The sequence below is a fragment of the Pygocentrus nattereri genome, chromosome 10 (genome assembly GCF_015220715.1).
Source record: "Pygocentrus nattereri isolate fPygNat1 chromosome 10, fPygNat1.pri, whole genome shotgun sequence".
In the NCBI taxonomy this organism is placed as follows: Eukaryota; Metazoa; Chordata; class Actinopteri; order Characiformes; family Serrasalmidae; genus Pygocentrus; species Pygocentrus nattereri.
This window is the reverse complement of record NC_051220.1, coordinates 12,605,474-12,626,507: the sequence shown is the minus strand read 5'-3', so window position 1 is coordinate 12,626,507 and position 21,034 is coordinate 12,605,474. Positions and strand designations below refer to the sequence as shown.

At 40.0% G+C, this 21,034-nt stretch overlaps 1 protein-coding gene across 8 annotated transcripts in view; it reads left to right on the top strand.

Annotated features, from left to right (window-relative positions):
• The window catches only part of ank3a (ankyrin 3a), a 122,781-nt gene that overhangs the window by 75,849 nt on the left and 25,898 nt on the right, over positions 1–21,034 (top strand). For all 8 annotated transcript variants that reach the window (XR_005130833.1, XM_037542141.1, XM_037542144.1 and 5 more), the window contains 12 exons: positions 1,638–1,688; positions 4,022–4,128; positions 10,134–10,166; positions 11,837–12,061; positions 13,922–14,076; positions 14,543–14,754; positions 14,870–15,077; positions 15,897–15,993; positions 17,667–17,895; positions 18,016–18,141; positions 19,356–19,478; positions 20,636–20,662. Coding sequence is in view for 7 of the 8 variants with exons in the window: in XM_037542141.1 (XP_037398038.1) it covers positions 1,638–1,688; positions 4,022–4,128; positions 10,134–10,166; positions 11,837–12,061; positions 13,922–14,076; positions 14,543–14,754; positions 14,870–15,077; positions 15,897–15,993; positions 17,667–17,895; positions 18,016–18,141; positions 19,356–19,478; positions 20,636–20,662 (1,593 nt within the window). In the remaining variant the exon portion in view is untranslated. The remainder of the gene's footprint in view (positions 1–1,637; positions 1,689–4,021; positions 4,129–10,133; positions 10,167–11,836; positions 12,062–13,921; positions 14,077–14,542; positions 14,755–14,869; positions 15,078–15,896; positions 15,994–17,666; positions 17,896–18,015; positions 18,142–19,355; positions 19,479–20,635; positions 20,663–21,034) is intronic.

Below are 21,034 nucleotides of genomic sequence, written 5' to 3'. Positions count from 1 at the left end.
AGTGTGTGTGAAAAAAACTCAGCAGACTGAGGACACAGTGCTGTCTGACCAGTAAAATAGACTGAGGGCTCACTGATGTCTGACCCGACTGATATTCTGATTTTTCTATTATTTCTGCTCTGGACACATTTCTCCAATAACACAGCCTGAACTGCTTTTATGTCCTTTTCTCAGAATCCATTTTCCTTCTTTCTTTCCTTACAGTGTTTGCGCACTTGAATTCTATGATTTATGAGAAATATTTTTTGGAGGATGTCCTGTTAACATTTTCTTTCTTTCTTTCTTTCTTTCTTTCTTTCTTTCTTTCTTTCTTTCTTTCTTTCTTTCTTTCTTTCTTTCTTTTCCTTTACTCTTCCTCTTTCTGCTTTAAGGCTGTTACTTTCTTGCACTGCGAGTGCTAGAATTCCTTCAGAAAATGTACATTTAGTTTATGTTGTGCTTATTTGAACAGTTGGAATGCTTTTTTGTGATTCTGTAGTTATTAAAACAATAGCTTAATGAACAGTCAAATCCTCCAGCTACCCAAAACGTAGTCCATCTTCCAGGCATGTTTGCTGTCTGAACTTCGCTTCATTAGTTTTGTGTTGGAGCTACGAGGCTAATGTTCAAACAGCGAGCATTATTAGCCTTATAAGCCTCTATTAGTGTTCTGTCTGTACTTTAGTCCATGTTTATAGAGTCATACAGAGTCAGAGACCACATAATCAAGACTATTAGAGATACTGAACACCTCCACACAGTGATGATTTAGGCATGCAGTTTGCTACGGTGCTAATTGTTAGCTAAAATGTTAGCTACATCAGCCTCCAGTGCTAAACCTAAAGAAGAACTTCAGATGCAAACACGTCTCAGCCGACTGACTACATTTGTACGAGGTGGGAGGGGAAAAATGGGAGGAATTTGATGTTTTGTTTTAAAGGGGGCCTGTTATGCTCATTTTCTGCTCATGGTTGTATTGTTGGTCTACGAGAACAGATTTACAGCTTCAGTGTTCGAAAAACACTACTACTCACCCTCTGTTTGAAACGCTCTTGTGTCTTTAAGCTCCGCCCCCGATCCGCCTAGTGTGCTGTAATTGATCAGCTCGCCCACTCTGTTCTGATTGGTCGAGAGCAGTTCTGCCTCTGTCCTGCAGTCTGCAGACAGACCCTTCTCTCATGAGCTGTAAGCACCGCTGTGGTGTTGGTTCTGCCATATCGGTTTGATCCAGAGTGGGTCCTGAAAGTCCGGTCAGTGTCTTCTCCACACGGATACAGCACTAACTGCACTCTTCCACCTCCAGTAGTGCAGTGCAGGGTGTGCCGAGCTCACCGGTAGGCAGGCAGTAAGGACCATGCTACAAGATTGAGTCATCTTGTAACAAAGGAAAAGGGCCAAAATTCCAACAAATACGGTGTCTGTGTGAGAGAGTTTCTCCCTCTGGAGGGAGAAAGCTGAGCTCTGTGACTTTGCAGAATGTTTACATGCACAAAAAGATACAACACACTAAAAGAAAGGATGAGAACAGAAAAGCATAACAGGTCCTCTTTAATGTAAGCACTCTCTCCTCATCTGATTTGGCTTTTCTGGCTTTCCTGGCTTTTTACTGCCTCTTGAACTGAATTTTCTTCATTCTTCTGTGTGTGTTTCCTCTGAAGCTGCAGAGCGTTTTTAAAGATATCTCCTACATGGTGGACCCTCAGAATAAGGTAGAACCACGAAGTCATGACCATTTGTGGCATAGTCACCTCCAACAGAGTATATGTGTGTCTGTGTTTCCCTGTTATTCAGTCACACTCATCCATCATCCAAACACACCCCTGTGCCCCTTCGATGGCCTCCTCACTGACAATTGTGTTTGTTCTTGTTTATAATAAACATCATTAAACTGGAGACACAGCCCAGACGCTGTTTATTTATTTATTCATTTGTTTGTATATTTATTTTTCATGTCCCTCATCTTTATTTTTATCACTGTTTTTGGCTCCAGTTTCACTTCACTGCTACAACAGTTTAGCCCCACCCATTCAGCCTACAGCAGTTTAGCCCTTCCCATTCAGCCTACAGCAGTTTAGCCCCGCCCATTTAGCCTACAGCAGTTTAGCCCTGCCCATTCAGCCTACAGCAGTTTAGCCCCGCCCATTCAGCCTACAGCAGTTTAGCCCTGCCCATTCAGCCTACAGCAGTTTAGCCCTGCCCATTCAGCCTACAGCAGTTTAGCCTTGCCCATTTAGCCTACAGCAGTTTAGTCCTGCGCATTCAGCCTACATCTGTTTAGCCCCTCCCATTCAGCCTACAGCAGTTTAGTCCTGCGCATTCAGCCCACATCCATTTAGCCCCACCCATTCAGCCTACAGCAGTTTAGCCCCCTCATTCAGCCTACAGTAGTTTAGCCATGCCCATTCAGCCTATATACATTTAGCCCCACCCATTCAGCCTACAGCAGTTTAGCCCCCTCATTCAGCCTACAGCAGTTTAGCCCTGCCCATTCAGCCTATAGTAGTTTAGCCCTGCCCATTTAGCCTAGAGTAGTTTAGCTCTGCCTATTCAGCCTACAGCAGGTTAGCCCCCTCATTCAGCCTACAGTAGTTTAGCTCTGCCTATTCAGCCTACAGCAGGTTAGCCCCCTCATTTAGCCTACAGCAGTTTAGCCCTGCCCATTTAGGCTAGAGTAGTTTAGCTCTGCCCATTCAGCCTACAGCAGTTTAGCTCTGCCCATTCAGCCTACATACATTTAGCCCCACCCATTCAGCCTATAGCAGTTTAGCCCCCTCATTCAGCCTACAACAGTTTAGCCCCCTCATTCGGCTTACATCCGTTTAGCCCTGCTCATTCAGCCTACAGCAGTTTAGCCCCCTCATTCATCTTACAGCAGTTCCCACAATTAGCAGGGTGATGGGGTGCTGCTGGATTGTTCGTGTTCCAGCTGAACTGCCTGCATGTCAGGGTAGTGTTTATGACTAAATCATAGAGGCCTGAAATATTTAGTGTGTCTGGGTTTTGTGACTGTAGCTGAAAGTGTGATGGAGGTTTATACTTATGTCTGCATGCTGAAGAGTTTTAACAGCATCACACACACCATTACTGTAGCAGTCAAAAAAAATTTGGACATACCAACTCATGGAGAGTTATTCTTTCAGTCCTTTAGTTGCACTTTGTAGAATAACTGTAAAGACTTCAAAATTGCAGAATAACAAAAAACACACTGCAAAAATGCAGGCAAGTGAAATTATTTAAATTCTAGTCAATATATCTAATATTTCTCACTTTGACATTACTGTAAGCTTATTATAAGATTATTTAACTTATTTCTAGACACGTTTTATTTGTTTAATGTGATTTTAGTCAGTCAAATTATCTCACTATATTGGCAGATCATTTAACTTGTTTCAGGCACATTTCTTAGAACAAGCAACATTACCTGCCAATATGGTGAGGTAATTGGACTGACTAAAATCACATTAAACTAGTGGAAAATAAGAAAAATATTCTAATAATAAACCCAGAAAACAGTCAAAATGAGACATATTGACCAGATTCACGATAATTTCACTTGCCAAAACACAAATTTTTTTGCAGCGTGCAGGATTTTGCAGTGATTTGAAGAGTCCATGGCTTTTTTAGAATATGTAAACATTGTTTAAGGGTTTTTGTGCTTATATTGAAAAACAAGCTGTTTTGGATTCAGTGTTTTTGTGATGTTGAAAAAAAATTTAATGCAAAAAATATATAAAGATAAATTAGATTAATGATTTAATGATCTAAATACCTAAATGTCTTTAAGGGTCCAAACATTATTTACAATCATTTATTTCAGGAGTAAGGCTGTTTTATTTGTAAAATAACACACCATGTTACATTAGAATGAATTGAAATAAACATAAATACAGAAAAAAACAAGGTTAACAGTTCAGCATGCGTTTTTGCTTTTCTTCTAGAGTTACTTTATTGGAGATGCAAGGTTTTGTATGTGTTTGTGTGTGTTTGTATGTGTGTGTGTGTGTGTGTGTGTGTGTGTGTGTGTGTTTGTGTGTGTTTGCAGCAGCTGTCTGTGAGCCGTGAGCAGAATGAGTGTCTGAGACGTTACAGCTGGACTCCGGACACTGTGGACCACACACACAACACTGTGTCCAGCCCCATACACTCCGGGTAAGAGTCCGCCTGTCTGTGTGTGTGTGTGTGTGTGTGTGTGTGTGTGTGTGTGTGTGTGTGTGTGTGTGTGTGTGGACTCCAATCCAGAAGTCTGTATAAGATTAACTAGACTTCAGTCTGAGATAATCACCCTGTGAACGATGGACACAGTAAACATTCAGCCCTCCAGCCTCTCTATCGAAATCCGTCATATAAATCATTTTAAAGCCAAAATGTAATTTACCCAGAACCCCCTGCCTTCTCCCGCCCCACCCAACTGATTAAGTGCAAACATAGTCAGTCATACGACATGTCAATAGACTACACTTAGAGTCTACATTTACAATCTACATCTACTATAAGAGCTCCTTAAAGGAATCTACAGCTACTATAAGATCTCCTTAAAGTAACCGACAGCTACTATAAAAGGTCCTGAAAGGAATCTACAGCTACTATAAATCTCCTTAAAAGAATCTATATCTACTATAACAGCTCCTTAAATTAATCTACAGCTACTACAAGAGGTCCTTAAAGAAATCTACAGCTACTATAAGAGCTCCTTAAAGGAATCTACAGCTACTATAAAATCTCCTTAAAAGAATCTATAACTACTATAAGAGCTCCTTAAATGAATCTACAGCTACTACAAGAGCTCCTTAAAGAAATCTATAACTACTACAAGAGCTCCTTAAAAAAATCTACAGCTACTATAAGAGCTCCTTAAATGAATCTACAGCTACTATAAGATCTCCTTAAAGGAATCGACAGCTACTATAAGATCTCCTTAATATCTACTATAAGAATGTACTATAAGAGCTCCTTAAATGAATTTGCAGCTATGACAAGAGCTCTTTAAAGAAATCTACAGCTATTATAAGAGCTCCTTAAAGGAATCTATAGCTACAATAAGAGCTCATTAAAGGAATGTACAGCTACTATAAGATCTCCTTAAAGGAATCTACAGGTACTATAAGAGCACCTTAAAGGAATCTACAGCTATTATACAATCTCCTTAACGGAATCTACAGCTACTATAAGATCTCTTTAAAGGAATCTACAGCTACTATAAGATCTCCTTGAAGAAATCTACACCTACTATAAGAGGTCCTTAAAGGAATTTACAGCTACTATATGATCTCTTTAAAAGAATTTACAGCTACTATAAGATCTCTTTAAATGAATCTACAGCTACTATAAGAGCTCCTTAAAGAAATCTACAGCTACTATATGAGCTCCTTAAAGGAATCTACAGCTATTATAAGAGCTCCTTAAAGGAATCTATAGCTACAATAAGAGCTCATTAAAGGAATGTACAGCTACTATAAGATCTCCTTAAAGGAACTACAGTTACTATAAGTTTAAGTGATACTGTTTTGATCCCACAACCGGGGAAATTCCATCTCCGCATTTAACCCATCCATGCAAGTGAAACACCACATACACACTAGTGAACACACACACTAGGGGGCAGTGAGCACACTTGCCCGGAGCGGTGGGCAGCCCTATCCACGGCGCCCGGGGAGCAATTGGGGGTTAGGTGTCTTCCTCAAGGAGGCCTCAGTCATGGACTGTCGGCGCTGGGGATTGAACCGGCAACCTTCCGGTCACAGGGCCAGATCCCTAACCTCCAGCCCATGAATGCCCCTAAGGAGATAATATCTCCTTAAAGGAATCTACATCTACTAGAGCTCCTTAAATGAATCTAGAGCTACTACAAGAGCTCATTAAAGGAATCTACAGCTACTATGCGTGCTCCTTAAAGGAATTTACAGCTACTATACAATCTCTTTAAATAATCTACAGCTGCTATATAATCTCATTAAAGGAATCTCCATCTACTTTAAGTCCTCCTTAATGGAATTTATAGCTACTATATGATCTCCTTAAAGGAATCTACAGCTACTATAAGTGCTCCTTAAAGGAATCTACAGCTACTATAAGGGCTCCTTAAAATAATCTACAGCTACTATAAGATCTCTTTAAAAGAATCTACAGCTACTATAAGATCACCTTAAATGAATCTACAGCTGCTATGAAATCTCCTTAAAGGAATCTACATCTACTACAAGAGCTCTTTAAAGGAATCTACAGCTACAATAAGAGCTCCTTAATGGAATCTACAGCTACTATAAGAGCTCCTTAAAGGAATCTACAGCTACAATAAGAGCTCCTTAAAGGAATCTACAGCTACAATAAGAACTCCTTAAATGAATCTACAGCTACTATAAGAGCTCCTTAAAGGAATCTACAGCTGCTATAAGATCTCTTTAAAAGAATCTACAGCTACTATAAGATCACCTTAAAGTAATCTACAGCTACAATACATGCTCCTTAAAGGAATATACAACTACTATAAGATCTCCTTAAAAGATTCTGCAGCTACTAAACAATATCCTTAAAGGAATCTACAGCTACTCTAAGATCTCCTTAAAGGAATCTACAGCGACTAAAAGATCTGCTTAAAGGAATCTACAGCTAATATAAGACTATACTATAAGAGCTCCTTAAATGAATCTACAGCTACAGTAACAGCTCCTTAAAGAAATCTACAGCTACTATAACAGCTCCTTAAAGGAATCTACAGCTACTATAAGATCTCTTTAAAAGAATCTACAGCTACTATAAGATCACCTTAAAGTAATCTACAGCTACAATACGTGCTCCTTAAAGGAATATACAACTACTATAAGATCTCCTTAAAAGATTCTGCAGCTACTAAACAATATCCTTAAAGGAATCTACAGCTACTCTAAGATCTCCTTAAAGGAATCTACAGTGACTAAAAGATCTGCTTAAAGGAATCTACAGCTAATATAAGACTATAATCTACAGTTACTATAAGAGCTCCTTAAATGAATCTACAGCTACAGTAACAGCTCCTTAAAGAAATCTACAGCTACTATAACAGCTCCTTAAAGGAATCTACAGCTACTATAAGAGCTCCTTAAATGAATCTACAGCTACTACAAGATCACCTTAAAGGATTCGACAGCTACTATAAAAGGACCTGAAAGGAATCTACAGCTACTATAAAATCTCCTTAAAAGAATCTACAGCTACTATGAGATCTCCTTAAAAGAATGTACAGCTACTACAAGATCTCCTTAAAGGAATCGACAGCTACTACAAGACCTCCTTAAAAGAATCTACAGCTACTATAAGATCTCCTTAAAAGAATCTACAGCTAATATAAGATCTCTTTAATGGAATCTACAGCTACTATAAGAGCTCCTTAAAGGAATCTATAGCTACTGTAAGATCTCCTTAAATGAATCTACAGCTACTATAAGAGCTCCTTAAAGGAATCTACAGCTACAATAAGAGCTCCTTAAAGGAATCTATAGCTACTATAAGATCTCCTTAAATGAATCTACAGCTAATATAAGATCTCTTTAATGGAATCTGCAGCTACTATAAGAGCTCCTTAAAGGAATCTACAGCTGCTATAAGAGCTCCTTAAAGGAATCTACAGCTACTATAAGAGCTCCTTAAAGGAGTCTACAGCTATTATAAGAGCTCCTTAAAGGAATCTATAGCTACTGTAAGATCTCCTTAAATTAATCTACAACTACTATAAGAGCTCCTTAAAGGAATCTACAGCTACAAAAAGAGCTCCTTAAAGGAATCTACAGCTACTATAAGAGCTCCTTAAAGGAATCTACAGCTACTTTACATGCTCCTTAAAGGAATCTACAGCTACTATAAGAGCTCCTTAAAGGAATTGACAGCTACTAGAAGAGGTCCTGAAAGGAATCCACAGCTACTATAAAATCTCCTTAAAGGAATCGACAGCTACTAAACAATCTTCTTAAAGGAATCTACAGCTACGATAAGAGCTTCTTAAAGGAATCTACAGTTACTATAAAAGCTCCTTAAAGGAATCTACAGCTACTATAAGATCTCCTTAAACGAATCTACAGCTACTATACATGCTCCTTAAAGGTATCTACAGCTACTATAAGATCTCCTTAAAGGAATCGACAGCTACTACAAGAGCTCCTTAAAGGAATTGACAGCTACTATAAGAGGTCCTGAAAGGAATCTACAGCTACTATAAAATCTCCTTAAAGGAATCGACAGCTACTAAACAATCTTCTTAAAGGAATCGACAGCTACTACAAGAGCTCCTTAAAGGAATTGACAGCTACTATAAGAGGTCCTGAAAGGAATCCACAGCTACTATAAGATCTCCTTAAACGAATCTACAGCTACTATAAGAGCTCCTTAAAGGAATCTACAGCTGCTATAAGATCTCCTTAAAGGAATCTACAGTTACTATAAGATCTCCTTAAAGGAATCAACAGCTACTATAAGAGCTCCTTAAAGGAATCTACAGTTACTATGAGATCTCCTTAAAGCAATCTACAGCTACTTTAAGAGCTCCTTAAAGGAATCTACAGCTGCTATACGATCTCATTAAAGGAATCTACATCTACTTAAAGACCTCCTTAAAGGAATTTACAGCTACTATATGATCTCCTTAAAGGAATCTTTAGCTACGATAAGAGCTCCTTAAAGGAATCTACAGCTACTATATGATCTTAAAAGAATTTACAGCTACTATAAGATCTCTTTAAAGGAATCTGCAGCTACCATAAGATCTCCTTAAAGGAATCTGTAGCTACCATACGAGCTCCTTAAAGGAATCTACACCTATTATAAGAGCTCCTTAAAGGAATCTATAGCTACTCTAAGAGCTCCTTAAAGGAATCTATAGCTACTCTAAGAGCTCCTTAAAGGAATCTACAGCTACTATAAGATCTCCTTAAAGGAATCTACAGCTACTGTATGATCTCCTTAAAGGAATTTACAGCTACTATAAGATCTCATTGAAGGAATCTACAGGAATTATAAGAGCTCCGTAAAGGAATCTACAGCCACTATACAATCTCCTTGAAGGAATGTTCATCTACTATAAGAGCTCCTTAACTGAATCTACAGCTACTATAAGAGCTCCTTAAAGAAATCTGCAGTTACTATATGATCTCCTTGTAGCTCCAGCTCCAAAAACACTGCTATTCATTTGCTAACTTTCATTAGCACATTAATGTTATGTTATCACTAAGCTATCTATCGTACCTTGACATACTCTGTTGTAATGCTAGTTAGGAGTTCTGGCCTTAAATGTGAACATTTCAAGGTTGTAACAGGCATTCAGGTAACCTTTTTTATTTTGTGTGCTGCAGATTTAAACCTCTTTTAGTAATTATTTAACCATAAAGCTTAACTCTGCATATTCCTGCCCAGTTAGCATTCTGAGCTTGTTGTTCTTGTTGTTCATTAATCTGCAGTTTTTCCTCCTCCAAGCCAGATTGCACTCAAATATTCTACTTTGTAAAGTTTACGAATGTGTGTATGATGTTTTCCTTTTAGACAGGGATATTGCCTGGCCACTTTACCAGAAAAACCTCTCCTGTAGCACCGCCTTGCTGGGTTTCAGTTAGAGACCATAGAACATGTTCTGATAGTTTGTGTTGAGGATGGCTAACACCAACAAGTGGCTAACAGATGAGCTGGAGACTCTATGTGTTCACCAGTAAGGCAGAGCTACAGGAATGGTGTTTCTGATAAAGTGACTGGGAAGTGTATAGCCATAGGCTTTGCCAAAGTTTAATTTGCTTTGATACCCAAATGCATGCTGGTCCAGTGTGGTCTGTGTTTGAGTTTTGCTGTTATCATCATGCCAATGCAAATCAAACAGTTACTTTTGAGCCATATTTGGCTAATGATTTGTGTCGACGCTATACGGTGGTGCATTACAGAGTTTGTGTGTGGTGTTCTTCTCTGGCCAGGCGTGTTTGTGTGAAGCACATAGTGCTGTTATTGTTATTTGTTTCGTTTTGTTTTGTTTTGCTCTGCTTGTTCTTCTGGTCTTGTTTCTCCCGTCACTCCAACATCCTGTCTGGCCTTCATATGAGCTGTGCGACAGTTACAGCGAACGCAATAATGAGTGTTTGTTTTTGCCTCTTGCACTCTTTTCTGTTCTTCTTTTCGTTTGTTTTGTTTTTGTTTATCTTTCACAGCCCTTCCTCCCCGCTCCCCCAATATGACTCCAGGTGAAAACTGTCTACAGTTACCTCTCTCTCTCTCTCTCTCTCTCTCTCTCTCTCTCTCTCTTTCTTTCTCTCTCCCTTTTCTCTTTTTTTCTCTTGTTTAGCTCTTTCCATCTTTCTTTCATCTTTTTCCTCTCTCTCTCTTTCTTTTTTCTCTCACTCTTTTCCTCTCTTTCTTTCTTTACTCTTGCTCTCTTCCCTGCTATTCCCTCCTTTTATCTCTCTTCCTTTTCTCTTTCTTTTATGTTTCTCTCCCCTTCACTTTTTTAATCTTCTCTTTCTTTCTTTCATTCTTCTCTCACTCTCCATCTTCCTGTCTTAATCTCTCTTTCATTCTTTTTCTTTCTTTCTCTCTTTCTCTGCATTTTTCTCTCTGCACTTTCTCCTTCTCTTTCTTTTTTCTTCCTTTCTTTCCTATTTATCTCTTGTTCTCTTTCTGTGTGAGCTAACCCACACTGTGTAGTTAGTAGCCATGTGATTGTGTCATTAGACATTACTGCATTACACTGGTTAGATCAGACCTTACTGCATTACACTAGTGAGATCAGACTTCACTGCATTACACTGGTTAGATTAGACATTACTGCGTTACACTGGTTAGATGAGGCGATACCATGTTACACTGGTTACATCAGACATTACCGCATTACACTAGTTAGATCAAACTTCATTGCATTACATATGTTAAATCAGACATGAATGCATTGCATTGGTTAGATCAGACTTAACTGCATTACACTAGATAGATCAGAATTTACTGCATTACACTGGTGAGATCAGATATTACCGCATTACACTGGTTAGATCAGACATTACTGCATTACACTGGTTAGATCAGACATTACTGCATTACACTGGTTAGATCAGACATTACTGCATTACACTGGTTAGATCAGACATTACCGCATTACCCTGGTTAGATCAGACATTACCGCATTACACTGGTTAGATCAGACATTACCGCATTACCCTGGTTAGATCAGACATTACCGCATTACACTGGTTAGATCAGACATTACCGCATTACCCTGGTTAGATCAGACATTACCGCATTACACTGGTTAGATCAGACATTACCGCATTACACTGGTTAGACAAGACATTACTGCCAGTGTTAAATGCATAATTAACAGTTAGTAGCCACTCCTTTTCTTATATTTACTGACACTGTGGGTTTCCCTTTATGATTAACAGAATTTTTTATTTTCTGGGTTTCTCATCTGTAAAGGTGTAGCTGATCACACTACTGATCAGTGATCGCCGCTTCGAAACCATTGATCTTGGCAGCAGTTAGATTTTGATGATTTGAGAAACAGTAGCAGGAGATCATTCTGACTGTGACTTTATGGAGCTGAGACTCTACAGATCAGACTCAGAATGCTGCCAGGTTTAACAGCTCGAAGCAACGTTGCTCCTTTTCTCCTTTTGCTTTTTTTCTTTTCTTCTTCACTTTTATGCTGTCGGTTCTGTCTGTTTTATCTCTCTCTCTCTCTCTCTCTCTCTCTCTCTCTCTCTCTCTCTCCCTCCCTCCTCGTGTTGGTGGTTCAGTGGTGCAGCATGGGAATCGTCACTAATCAGTGTTTGTGTCGTGGGTTAGCGTGGTGTCTCTCTCTCTCTCTTTGTCTCTCTCCTGCTCTCTCTCTCTCTAACTTGTCCCTTCGCTCTCTTTGCAGGTTCCTGGTGAGTTTCATGGTGGATGCTAGGGGCGGGTCCATGAGAGGAAGTCGGCATGACGGCATGCGCATCATCATCCCGCCCAGGAAGTGCCCAGCGCCCACACGGATCACCTGCCGCCTGGCCAAACGCCACAGGCTGGCGTACCCACCCCCCATGGTAGAAGGGGAGGGGCTGGTGAGCAGGCTGGTGGAGGTGGGGCCAGCCGGAGCTCACTTTCTGGGGTAAGAACAGCGGCTGTATCAGAGTAAAAGCACCGAATGAGCAAATCTCAGCAAATCTGTTTGTCCTCACTTTCAGAGCTTCTCCACAGAGACACCATAATCCAAAACAAGAGTCAGAGATCAGTTTAGAGATCTATGAGTCAGGAGGAAATAAACTTCTCCATTCTAGGAGAGTGTTTTCTTTTAAATGAGACCAAGATCATGACGGCAGCCCAATGTATGTGGGAACAGCACCCCTTTTACTTTGGGTTTGCCGTTTAAGGCAAAAACGGGTCTATAGATAAAAGGTTAAAGCAATAGTTCAGCAAAATGTCAAACATATCCAGTTTCCCCAACCCTTACTTCAAACATAATCGATCAGCCAAGTCGTGCTTGGTGTCTGAAGTTTGCTTCTTTTGTTTTAGCACTGGAGCTATAAGGCTAATGTAGCTAACAAGCAGTCAAAGCTAATGCCCCATCAATTAGCCAAAAAACAGGAGTAGTCACCATATTGAGGACATTTTGCATTAGATTTGCATTTGAATGTAGTTACCATGAGATCTACAAATAGTACATCATTTTTCAAAACTGCATCACTTTTTCAGCATTCATATATGACGTGTGGAGTGGTGGCAAAATCTCATAATTTAACATAAACCAATCAGGCATAACATTATGACCACCTCCTTGTTTCTACGCTGATTGTCCATTTTATCAGCTCCACTTACTCTGTAGGTGCACTTTGTAGTTCTACAGTTACAGACTGTCCATCTGTTTCTCTGATACTTTGTTAGCCCCCTTTTACCCTGTACTTCAGTGGTCAGTACCCCCATGGACCCTTACAGAGCAGGTACTATTTGGGTGGTAGATGTGACCACTGATGAAGGACTAGAGGATGACCAACACAAACTGTGCAGCAGCAGATGAGCTATTGTCTCTGACTTTACATCTACAAGGTGGACTGACAAGGTAGGAGTATCTAATGGAGTGGACAGTGAGTGGACACAGATTTTATAAACTCTAGCGGCACTGCTGTGTCTGATCTACTCATACCAGTACAACACACACTAACACACCACCACCATATCAGTGTTACTGCAGTGCTGAGAATGATCCACCACCCAAATAGTACTTGCTCTTTGAGGGTCCATGGGGGTCCTGACCACTGAAGAACAGGGGACTAACAAAATATGCAGAGAAACAGATGGACTACAGTCTGTACTTGTAGAACTACAAAGTGCATCTATATAGTAAGTGGAGCTGATAAAATGGGCAATGAGGGTAGAAACGAGGTGGTAATAATATTATTCCTGATCGGTGTATTTAACGTGCTATTTGTTTAGCCTACCTTTGAGGTTAATACACCTTAGTTTATCACAGTACAGCAGTTACCATGGTTACAACACATGAAACTGGAACTGTCCCCGTTTTTTATTTCATAGACGAAAGCTTTGGATATTCAAAGCGTGTGTGTATAATAGAATTTAGAAGTAGAATCAGGAACAGAACCTCAGAACTGTGTCAAATCTGAATATATATGTGTGGGTGCAACGCTACTAACAGCATGTCATACATTGTCAACAGCTACATAGTGGTTTAAGGCAAGTGACGGTGTAGGCATGCTGTTAGCCCCATGCTAATCGGTGGGGTCTAAGTTTTCATGTATTAACCACATTAGCTTCTAGTTTCAATGAAAAATTTATTGAAATTGAAAAAGGCATTTAAAAGGAGCATTTGGCATCATATTCTACCAGGCTGTTGCTGGTATAGCAGGCTCACTCTGTTGTACTCCCAGCCTGTGAGGGTTTCAGCTTTCTGTTTTGGCCCTGCAGTCACAGCTGAGGTGCAGCAGGTTCATATTTCTCTGTTTTTGTTTCGCAGGCCAGTCATTGTGGAGATCCCCCATTTCGGCTCCATGCGTGGGAAGGAGCGTGAGCTGATTGTTCTGCGCAGCGACAATGGCGACACCTGGAAGGAGCATCACTACGACTGCCGAGGAGAGGACCTGACCGCTCTGCTCAATGGCATGGACGAGGGTAAACAACATCATAATAATAAATAACATCATAATCGTTAAATACCTTAAAGAACCGCCTAGAGGAATGTTTTTACAGTAATATACTGTAATGCGCCCCTAGAGGAATGTTTTTGCAATTAAGTACTCTTATGCGCCCCCTAGAGGAATGTGTTTGCAGTGACATACTCTAATGTGCCCCCTAGAGGAATGTGTTTGCAGTGACATACTCTAATGTGCCCCCTAGAGGAATGTTTTTGTAGTTACATACTGTAATGCACTCCCTAGAGGAATGTTTTCGTAGTTATATACTGTAATGCGTCCCCTAGTAGAATGTTTTTGCAGTTACATACTGTAATGCCCATCTGCAGGAATGTGTTTAGCAGTACGTGTTCAGTATGAGTTACTCCATCGATGGTTTGGCGTTAGGCCCTTCTATGCTCCTTAAAGTTTGTGCCCATTGTTTAAAGGTGTTTGTTTGTTTACAGAGCTGGACAGCCCCGCTGAGCTGGAGAAGAAGCGAATCTGCCGCATCATCACTAAAGATTTCCCACAGTACTTTGCGGTGGTGTCCCGCATTAAGCAGGAGAGTGACCACATGGGTCCGGAGGGCGGAGTCCTGACCAGTGAGGCGGTTCCCATGGTTAGGGCTGCCTTTCCTCCTGGAGCGCTCACCAAGAAGATCCGTGTTGGCCTACAGGTACATGCACACCCACACGGAGTCCTGCATGTGCACATTTCTCCCTCAGCTCTACTGAGTGCTTAAAATAAAATACTAAAATGTTGTCTAACCCCACGCCCCCTCTTCTCCCCAGGCCCAGCCTGTGCTGGAGGAAGTGGTGTGGAGTGTGATTGGGAACAGAGCGTCTTTCAGCCCCATCGTTACTGTGGAGCCCCGCAGGAGGAAGTTCCATAAACCCATCACCATGACGATCCCCGTCCCACCCAGAGCAAAGGAGGCGGCGGCTAATGGTCGCAAAGGTGACCCCGCTCCCTGCCTGAGACTGCTCTGCAGCATCACAGGTACCACACAGAGAGAGAGAGAGATATAATAATTATCATTAAAATGTTTAGAATAGCATTTTGTGTTGGATGTCAGTGCTGAGTCACTAACAATTAAAGATGTGTAAAAAAATTAAATAATTATGAGTATTTGAGTACTAGCTCAGATGATTTGTGATTTACTTGAATATAACTGAAAGTGAACAGTCATTCATTTTCTTTTAGAGCTTCAAAGTAACAAATGTGTGATATATCATCTAAACTAGTAGAATCTGATTTTAAAATAAATAATGAACATTATGCCTATGATATGATGCCCATAAAACCACAGTGTTCCTGTTACTGAGCAGGTTTTCTGTTGTTTTGTGAGCTGTACCTGCATTTCACTGCAGTGTCATTTACTGAGAGCTTCAGATTGTTTAAAAGAGCAGTTTAAATGAAATAAAAATGTAAATGTGTTTCTGTCTGGTTACAACACTGTGTAAGATTCTCTTCTGTGTAGTTTTAAGAGAAGACAACAGAACATCACAGTCCAGTGACTTTATTAATGCTGACTTACTAACTTTATTAATACTGACATATTAGCATTATTCATGGTAATACATTACATTTATTAATACTAATATGATAAATTCATGAATGCTGACACATTAACTTTATTAATACTGACTTATTAACATTATTCATGGTAATTCATCACATTTATCAATGTTAATATTTTAAATTCATGACTTATTAACTTTATTAACACTAATTCAAGTGTCATCTGATATTGTGGTATGATATACTTGAAAAAAATATTCATGATACTGAATTTGATCAATATGTGTTTGTGTTTAGGGGGCACATCTCCAGCTCAGTGGGAGGACATCACTGGAACCACTCCACTGTCCTTTGTCACTGATTGCGTCTCATTCACTACTAATGTCTCAGCCAGGTAATACATATATACATCTACACACACACACACACACACACACACACACACACACACATATATATATATATATACTCACCTTTGTTACCTTTATTCAAACATGTAAACAGTGAAGCGCGTCAGTGGAGATTATCTCAGCTCTGCGCACTGCTGCTGAGTTTAGATTGTGCTGATTCACGGCTTATTTCAGTCATGAACAGCAGCAGCTTCTGCAGCATCACTACCTGCTGATTCAGCCTGTTGCCTAGCAACACACATCTCCATGAGTGAGTTTAAACATTGTGCTTTTAAAAGGCAGTGAGATAGTGCTGGTAATTATGTGGAACTGCAGCGAGATAGTAATGATAGGAATGCAGTGGGCTACTAATGGAAATGCAGTAGGATAGTGATTGGACTGCAGGTCGAAACTGATGGGAGTGCAGTCAGATAGTGATGAGAATGCCTGGAGATACTGATGGGGTGGGAAGGTTGTGAAATACTGATGGGAATGCAGTGAAATAGTGACTGAAGTGCTGTGAGAAAGTGATGGGAAAGCTGTGACAGTGCTCAGCATACATTTAGATACAAATGGAAATGCAGTGAGACAGTGGAAGTAACGCAGTGAAACAGTGATAGAAATTTTGTGAGATATTGATGGTAATGCAATGAAATAGTGATGGAAATGTGAGATAATGATGGTAATGCAATGACATAGTGATGGAAACATGAGATAATATGGTATTGCAGTGATAAACAGATGGGAATGGAGTTAGACAGAGATGGGAATGCAATTAGATAGCGATGAGAATGCAGTGAGATAGTGATGAGAACGCAGTGATAAAGTGATGAGAATGCAGTTAGGTAGTGATGAGAATGCAGTGATAAATTGATTGGAATGCAGTGACAGTGATGAGAACGCAGTGATAAATTGATGGGAGTGGAATGAGAAAGTGATTGGAATGCAGTGAAAAGTGATTGGAACGCAGTGATAAATTGATGGGAACGCAGTGATTTAGTGATGGGTATGCAATGATAAACAGATGGGAATGCAGTAATAAACAGATGGGAGTGCAGTGAGATAGTGATGAGAATACAGTGATAAATTGATGAGAATAAAGTGAGATAGTAATGGGAATGCAGTGAGAAAGTGATTGGAATGCAGTGATAAACTGATGGGAATACAGTAATAAATTGATGGGAGTGCAGTGATAAATTGATGGGAGTACAGTGATAAATTGATGGGAGTGCAGTGAGATAGTGATGGAAAAGCTGTGAAATATTGATTAGGATACAGTGCAGCACTAATGGTAATGTGATGAAATCCATTAAGAGTTGTAAGAGCAAAAGAGATTGTTGGGAATCTGTTGTTCCAAGCAGAGGCAGTTTTTTCTCAGGCTTTTGCTGAGAGCTGTTTCCAGGAGCTGCTCAAGCTTCACATAAACGATACATTTTATTCAACAAGGACAAAAGCGTTTGGTCTTTTAATATAAACAGTGACCACAGTCATTTCCACAGTGTCCTCTTCTGTTTAACTAAAACGGATGGTGTTTAAATTTCATAACTACCGCTTATGAAAATATTTTAGTGTCACTTCACATTGTTTTAATCTACTCTGCTAAACATTCACTTTCTAACTCATTTCCCCTCCTGGCTTCTCTCTCTCTCTCTCTCTCTCTCTCTCTACCTCTGTCTAGGTTCTGGTTGGCAGACTGTCAGCAGGTCAGTGAGACGGTTGCCCTGGCGACCCCTCTGTATCGTGAGTTGATCTGTGTGCCATATTTGGCAAAGTTTGTAGTGTTTGCGAAGCCGATCGACCCAGTGGAGGCGCGACTGCGCTGCTTCTGTATGACCGATGATAAAGTGGACAAAACTCTGGAGCAGCAGGAGAACTTTGAGGAAGTGGCCAGGAGCAAAGACATTGAGGTGTGGAAGAACAGCTATACGCAGCATATTACACACACTGCTTAAAATGTGGAATGTAAAATTATTACACAAACATTAACCAAACTCTTTTTTGATTGGTCCTGTTGCTTTGATTGACAGATCCTGGAGGGAAAGCCCATCTTCGTGGATTGCTATGGTAACCTTGCTCCCATAAGCAAGAGCAGCCAGCAGCTCATCTTCACCTTCTACGCCTTCAAAGAGAACCGACTGCCTTTCAACGTTAAGGTGTGTGTGTTTGTGTGTGTGCGCACATTTGTGTGTGTGCGAGTGTGTTTGTTTGTGTGTGTGTGTGTGTGTGTGTGTGTATTGTTACAGAGTGGATGTCATGTAGAACCATCGTTTCTTTGTGGGTGTATTAATAAATGCATAGCCTAGTAATACTGATAACTGTTCTAATACTAATAACTGTTATGGCAATCTTATGACTTTAGAATATAGACCACGTTCATGTGTTGTGATTATATTGCTACATATTGTGATTATATTTTAATTATACTGCTACATACTGTAATTATATTGATAGACATTACAATTGTAAAGGCAGTTGTGGGTTGGAGGTTAGGGAACCAGCCCTGTGACCGGAAGGTTGTCAGTTCGATCCCCTTGGCTGACAGTCCATGACTGAAGTGCCCTTGAGCAAGGCACCTAACCCCCAATTGTTCCCCAGACGCCGTGGATAGGGCTGCCAACTGCTCTGGGCAAGTGTGCTCACTGCCCCCTAGTGTGTGTGTTCACTAGAGTGCATGTATGTGGATGTTTCACTGCACGGATGGGTTAAATGCAGAGGTCTAATTCCACAGTGTTCAAAAGACAGTGACAAATGGTTGTAAATTCTATTCTAATTGTATTGTGGTCATGTTGCAATAGTTTGTTACTACATTGCTACATATTACGATTATATTGCTGCATATTATGATTACAATGCTACATATTGTGATTAATATTACTAGACATTGCAGTTATATTGTGATTTTATTGCAATATTTTGCTACTACATTGCTTCCTAATGCCATTATATTGCTATATCTTGTGATTATGTTTGTAAGTAATTACATTGTTACATATTGCAATTATATACTATACTATATATTGCTCCTATATGGCAATATTGCAACTGTATTGCTACATATTTCGATAATTCTGCTTCATATTGTGATTGTGTTCTACCTTCCAGCAGTAAATATATCATGTTCATAGTTAAGACTAACATGTTTATTTGTTTTAGCCAAACAAATGTAAGATGTAACATAGCGTAACCCCTCTTGAACTGTGATTGGTCAGGATGCTCACAGCACCCTGTGAGCATCACTGTATTTGGTTAAAGAACTCATATGTATTTCAGAGCCTTCTGTGACATCTGTACTGTAAAGACTAATGTCACAGTAGTGAATAATAAACAACGTGATCTTCGGTGTGCTCAGAAGTGTGTTTGGGTGCAGGTGCGGGACGTGGGGCAGGAGGCGTGTGGCAGACTCTCGTTCCTCAAAGAGCCGAAGAGCTCTAAAGGTCTTCCACACAGCGCCATCTGCAACCTCAACTTCACACTGCCAACCCACAGGAAGGTACTGTACACACACACACACACACACACACACACACACAAACTCACACACACACACTCCCAGGCCTGTGCACAGATATTTTGGAGACCAAGGGCTCAAGATAGAAAGTAAAACAGGAAACTTAATGAAGTTATTCCAGCCTTCTAACTCCAAGCAGAAGCCACCCAAAACTCCAGCTCAAGTTCTCAGAGTTCTCTCCTCTCCCTCAATCAGTCTCACACTGAAGGTACAGTCTGAACTCAACAAACACTCTGATTAGACTGACAGTCTGTCAGGCCTGTTTATACCTGCTCGATTGTGACAAGTATCTGGTTTGTAACCTGATATGATTTTAACCACATGCATTTACACTTGCTAATCAGATGCATCACCACTTAATCAGCCTGAAATCTGTTTGCTTGTGTGGCGCAAATCAGCTCATATGCAACAATTCTGATTATATTGCCGCATCTAAAGATTTTATTGCTATACATTATGATTACAATGTGATTATTTTACAATTATATCTCCACAATATTGTTGCTACATAATGTGACTATATTGTAATTTATTGCCATATATTGCAATTATAATTGCAGTTATTTAACAACCAGTCGCCTGTGTTGCTCCACATTTTTCCTGTTCTATTCACAATTGTGTACAACGTTAATCACTTCCTTACATCGTCAATTAATATTTACAAAAAGATGACTGTCGCAGGGGCAGGTGGGTTTAATGACCACCTCCACCCCCCCCCATGGTCTGTCTGTGCACACTCACCCACTTATTACAGTGTGTCACGACTCTGAGCTTTGATGTAGGTAAATCAACGCTGTTTCTGTTGTGGCTACAGCTTTAATTTGCCACTGAAAGCTTTTTCTTATTCTCTCTGTCCCTCTATTCTCATGTCTTCTCTTCACCTTTCTTTTCTTCTCTTGGTATGTCTTCTATTTTTTCTTCTCTCCTCTCTTCTCCTCTCTTTCATTCTTATTGCTTCTCTTCTCTCCTGTGTTCTCCTCTTTTCTCTTCTCTTCTCTACTTATATTCTTCTCTTTTCTCCTCTTCTCATTTCTTCTTTTCTTATGTTTTCTCCTTTCTTCTCTTCTCACCTCGCTACTATAACGCTGGACGACTGCTGCTCCATTATCTACTATCACAATCCATCATGGGAAATATAGGAGATGGAGTCGGATCCTGATGATGAGGTAATGATGGTGTCACTCTTCCGCTTTGGCATTCTGTGTAACCCATACGCTAGTAGCTATTTTAAGACATTGCCATGGTGACACGCTCCTTCTTTGTTGATTGGTCAGAGGCTTTTTTTTCTCCAGATCATTCATTGGTTGACATGATACGGAGCCTAGTTTTACTGCATGATCTGTGTTTAGCAGTGAGTTGAAATCAGCTGGTTTGCTTAAGTTATTACTTTTGTTTTGTTTTGTTTTCTATATTTCAGTATTTTCCAGTGTGGTTATTTTTTCTGGTATGTTTGATGATTTAAAGAGTTTTTATCAAGACCTTTAATACAATGAAGCTCAACACTTCATGAAAATATTCAACACAGTAATAATAGACAG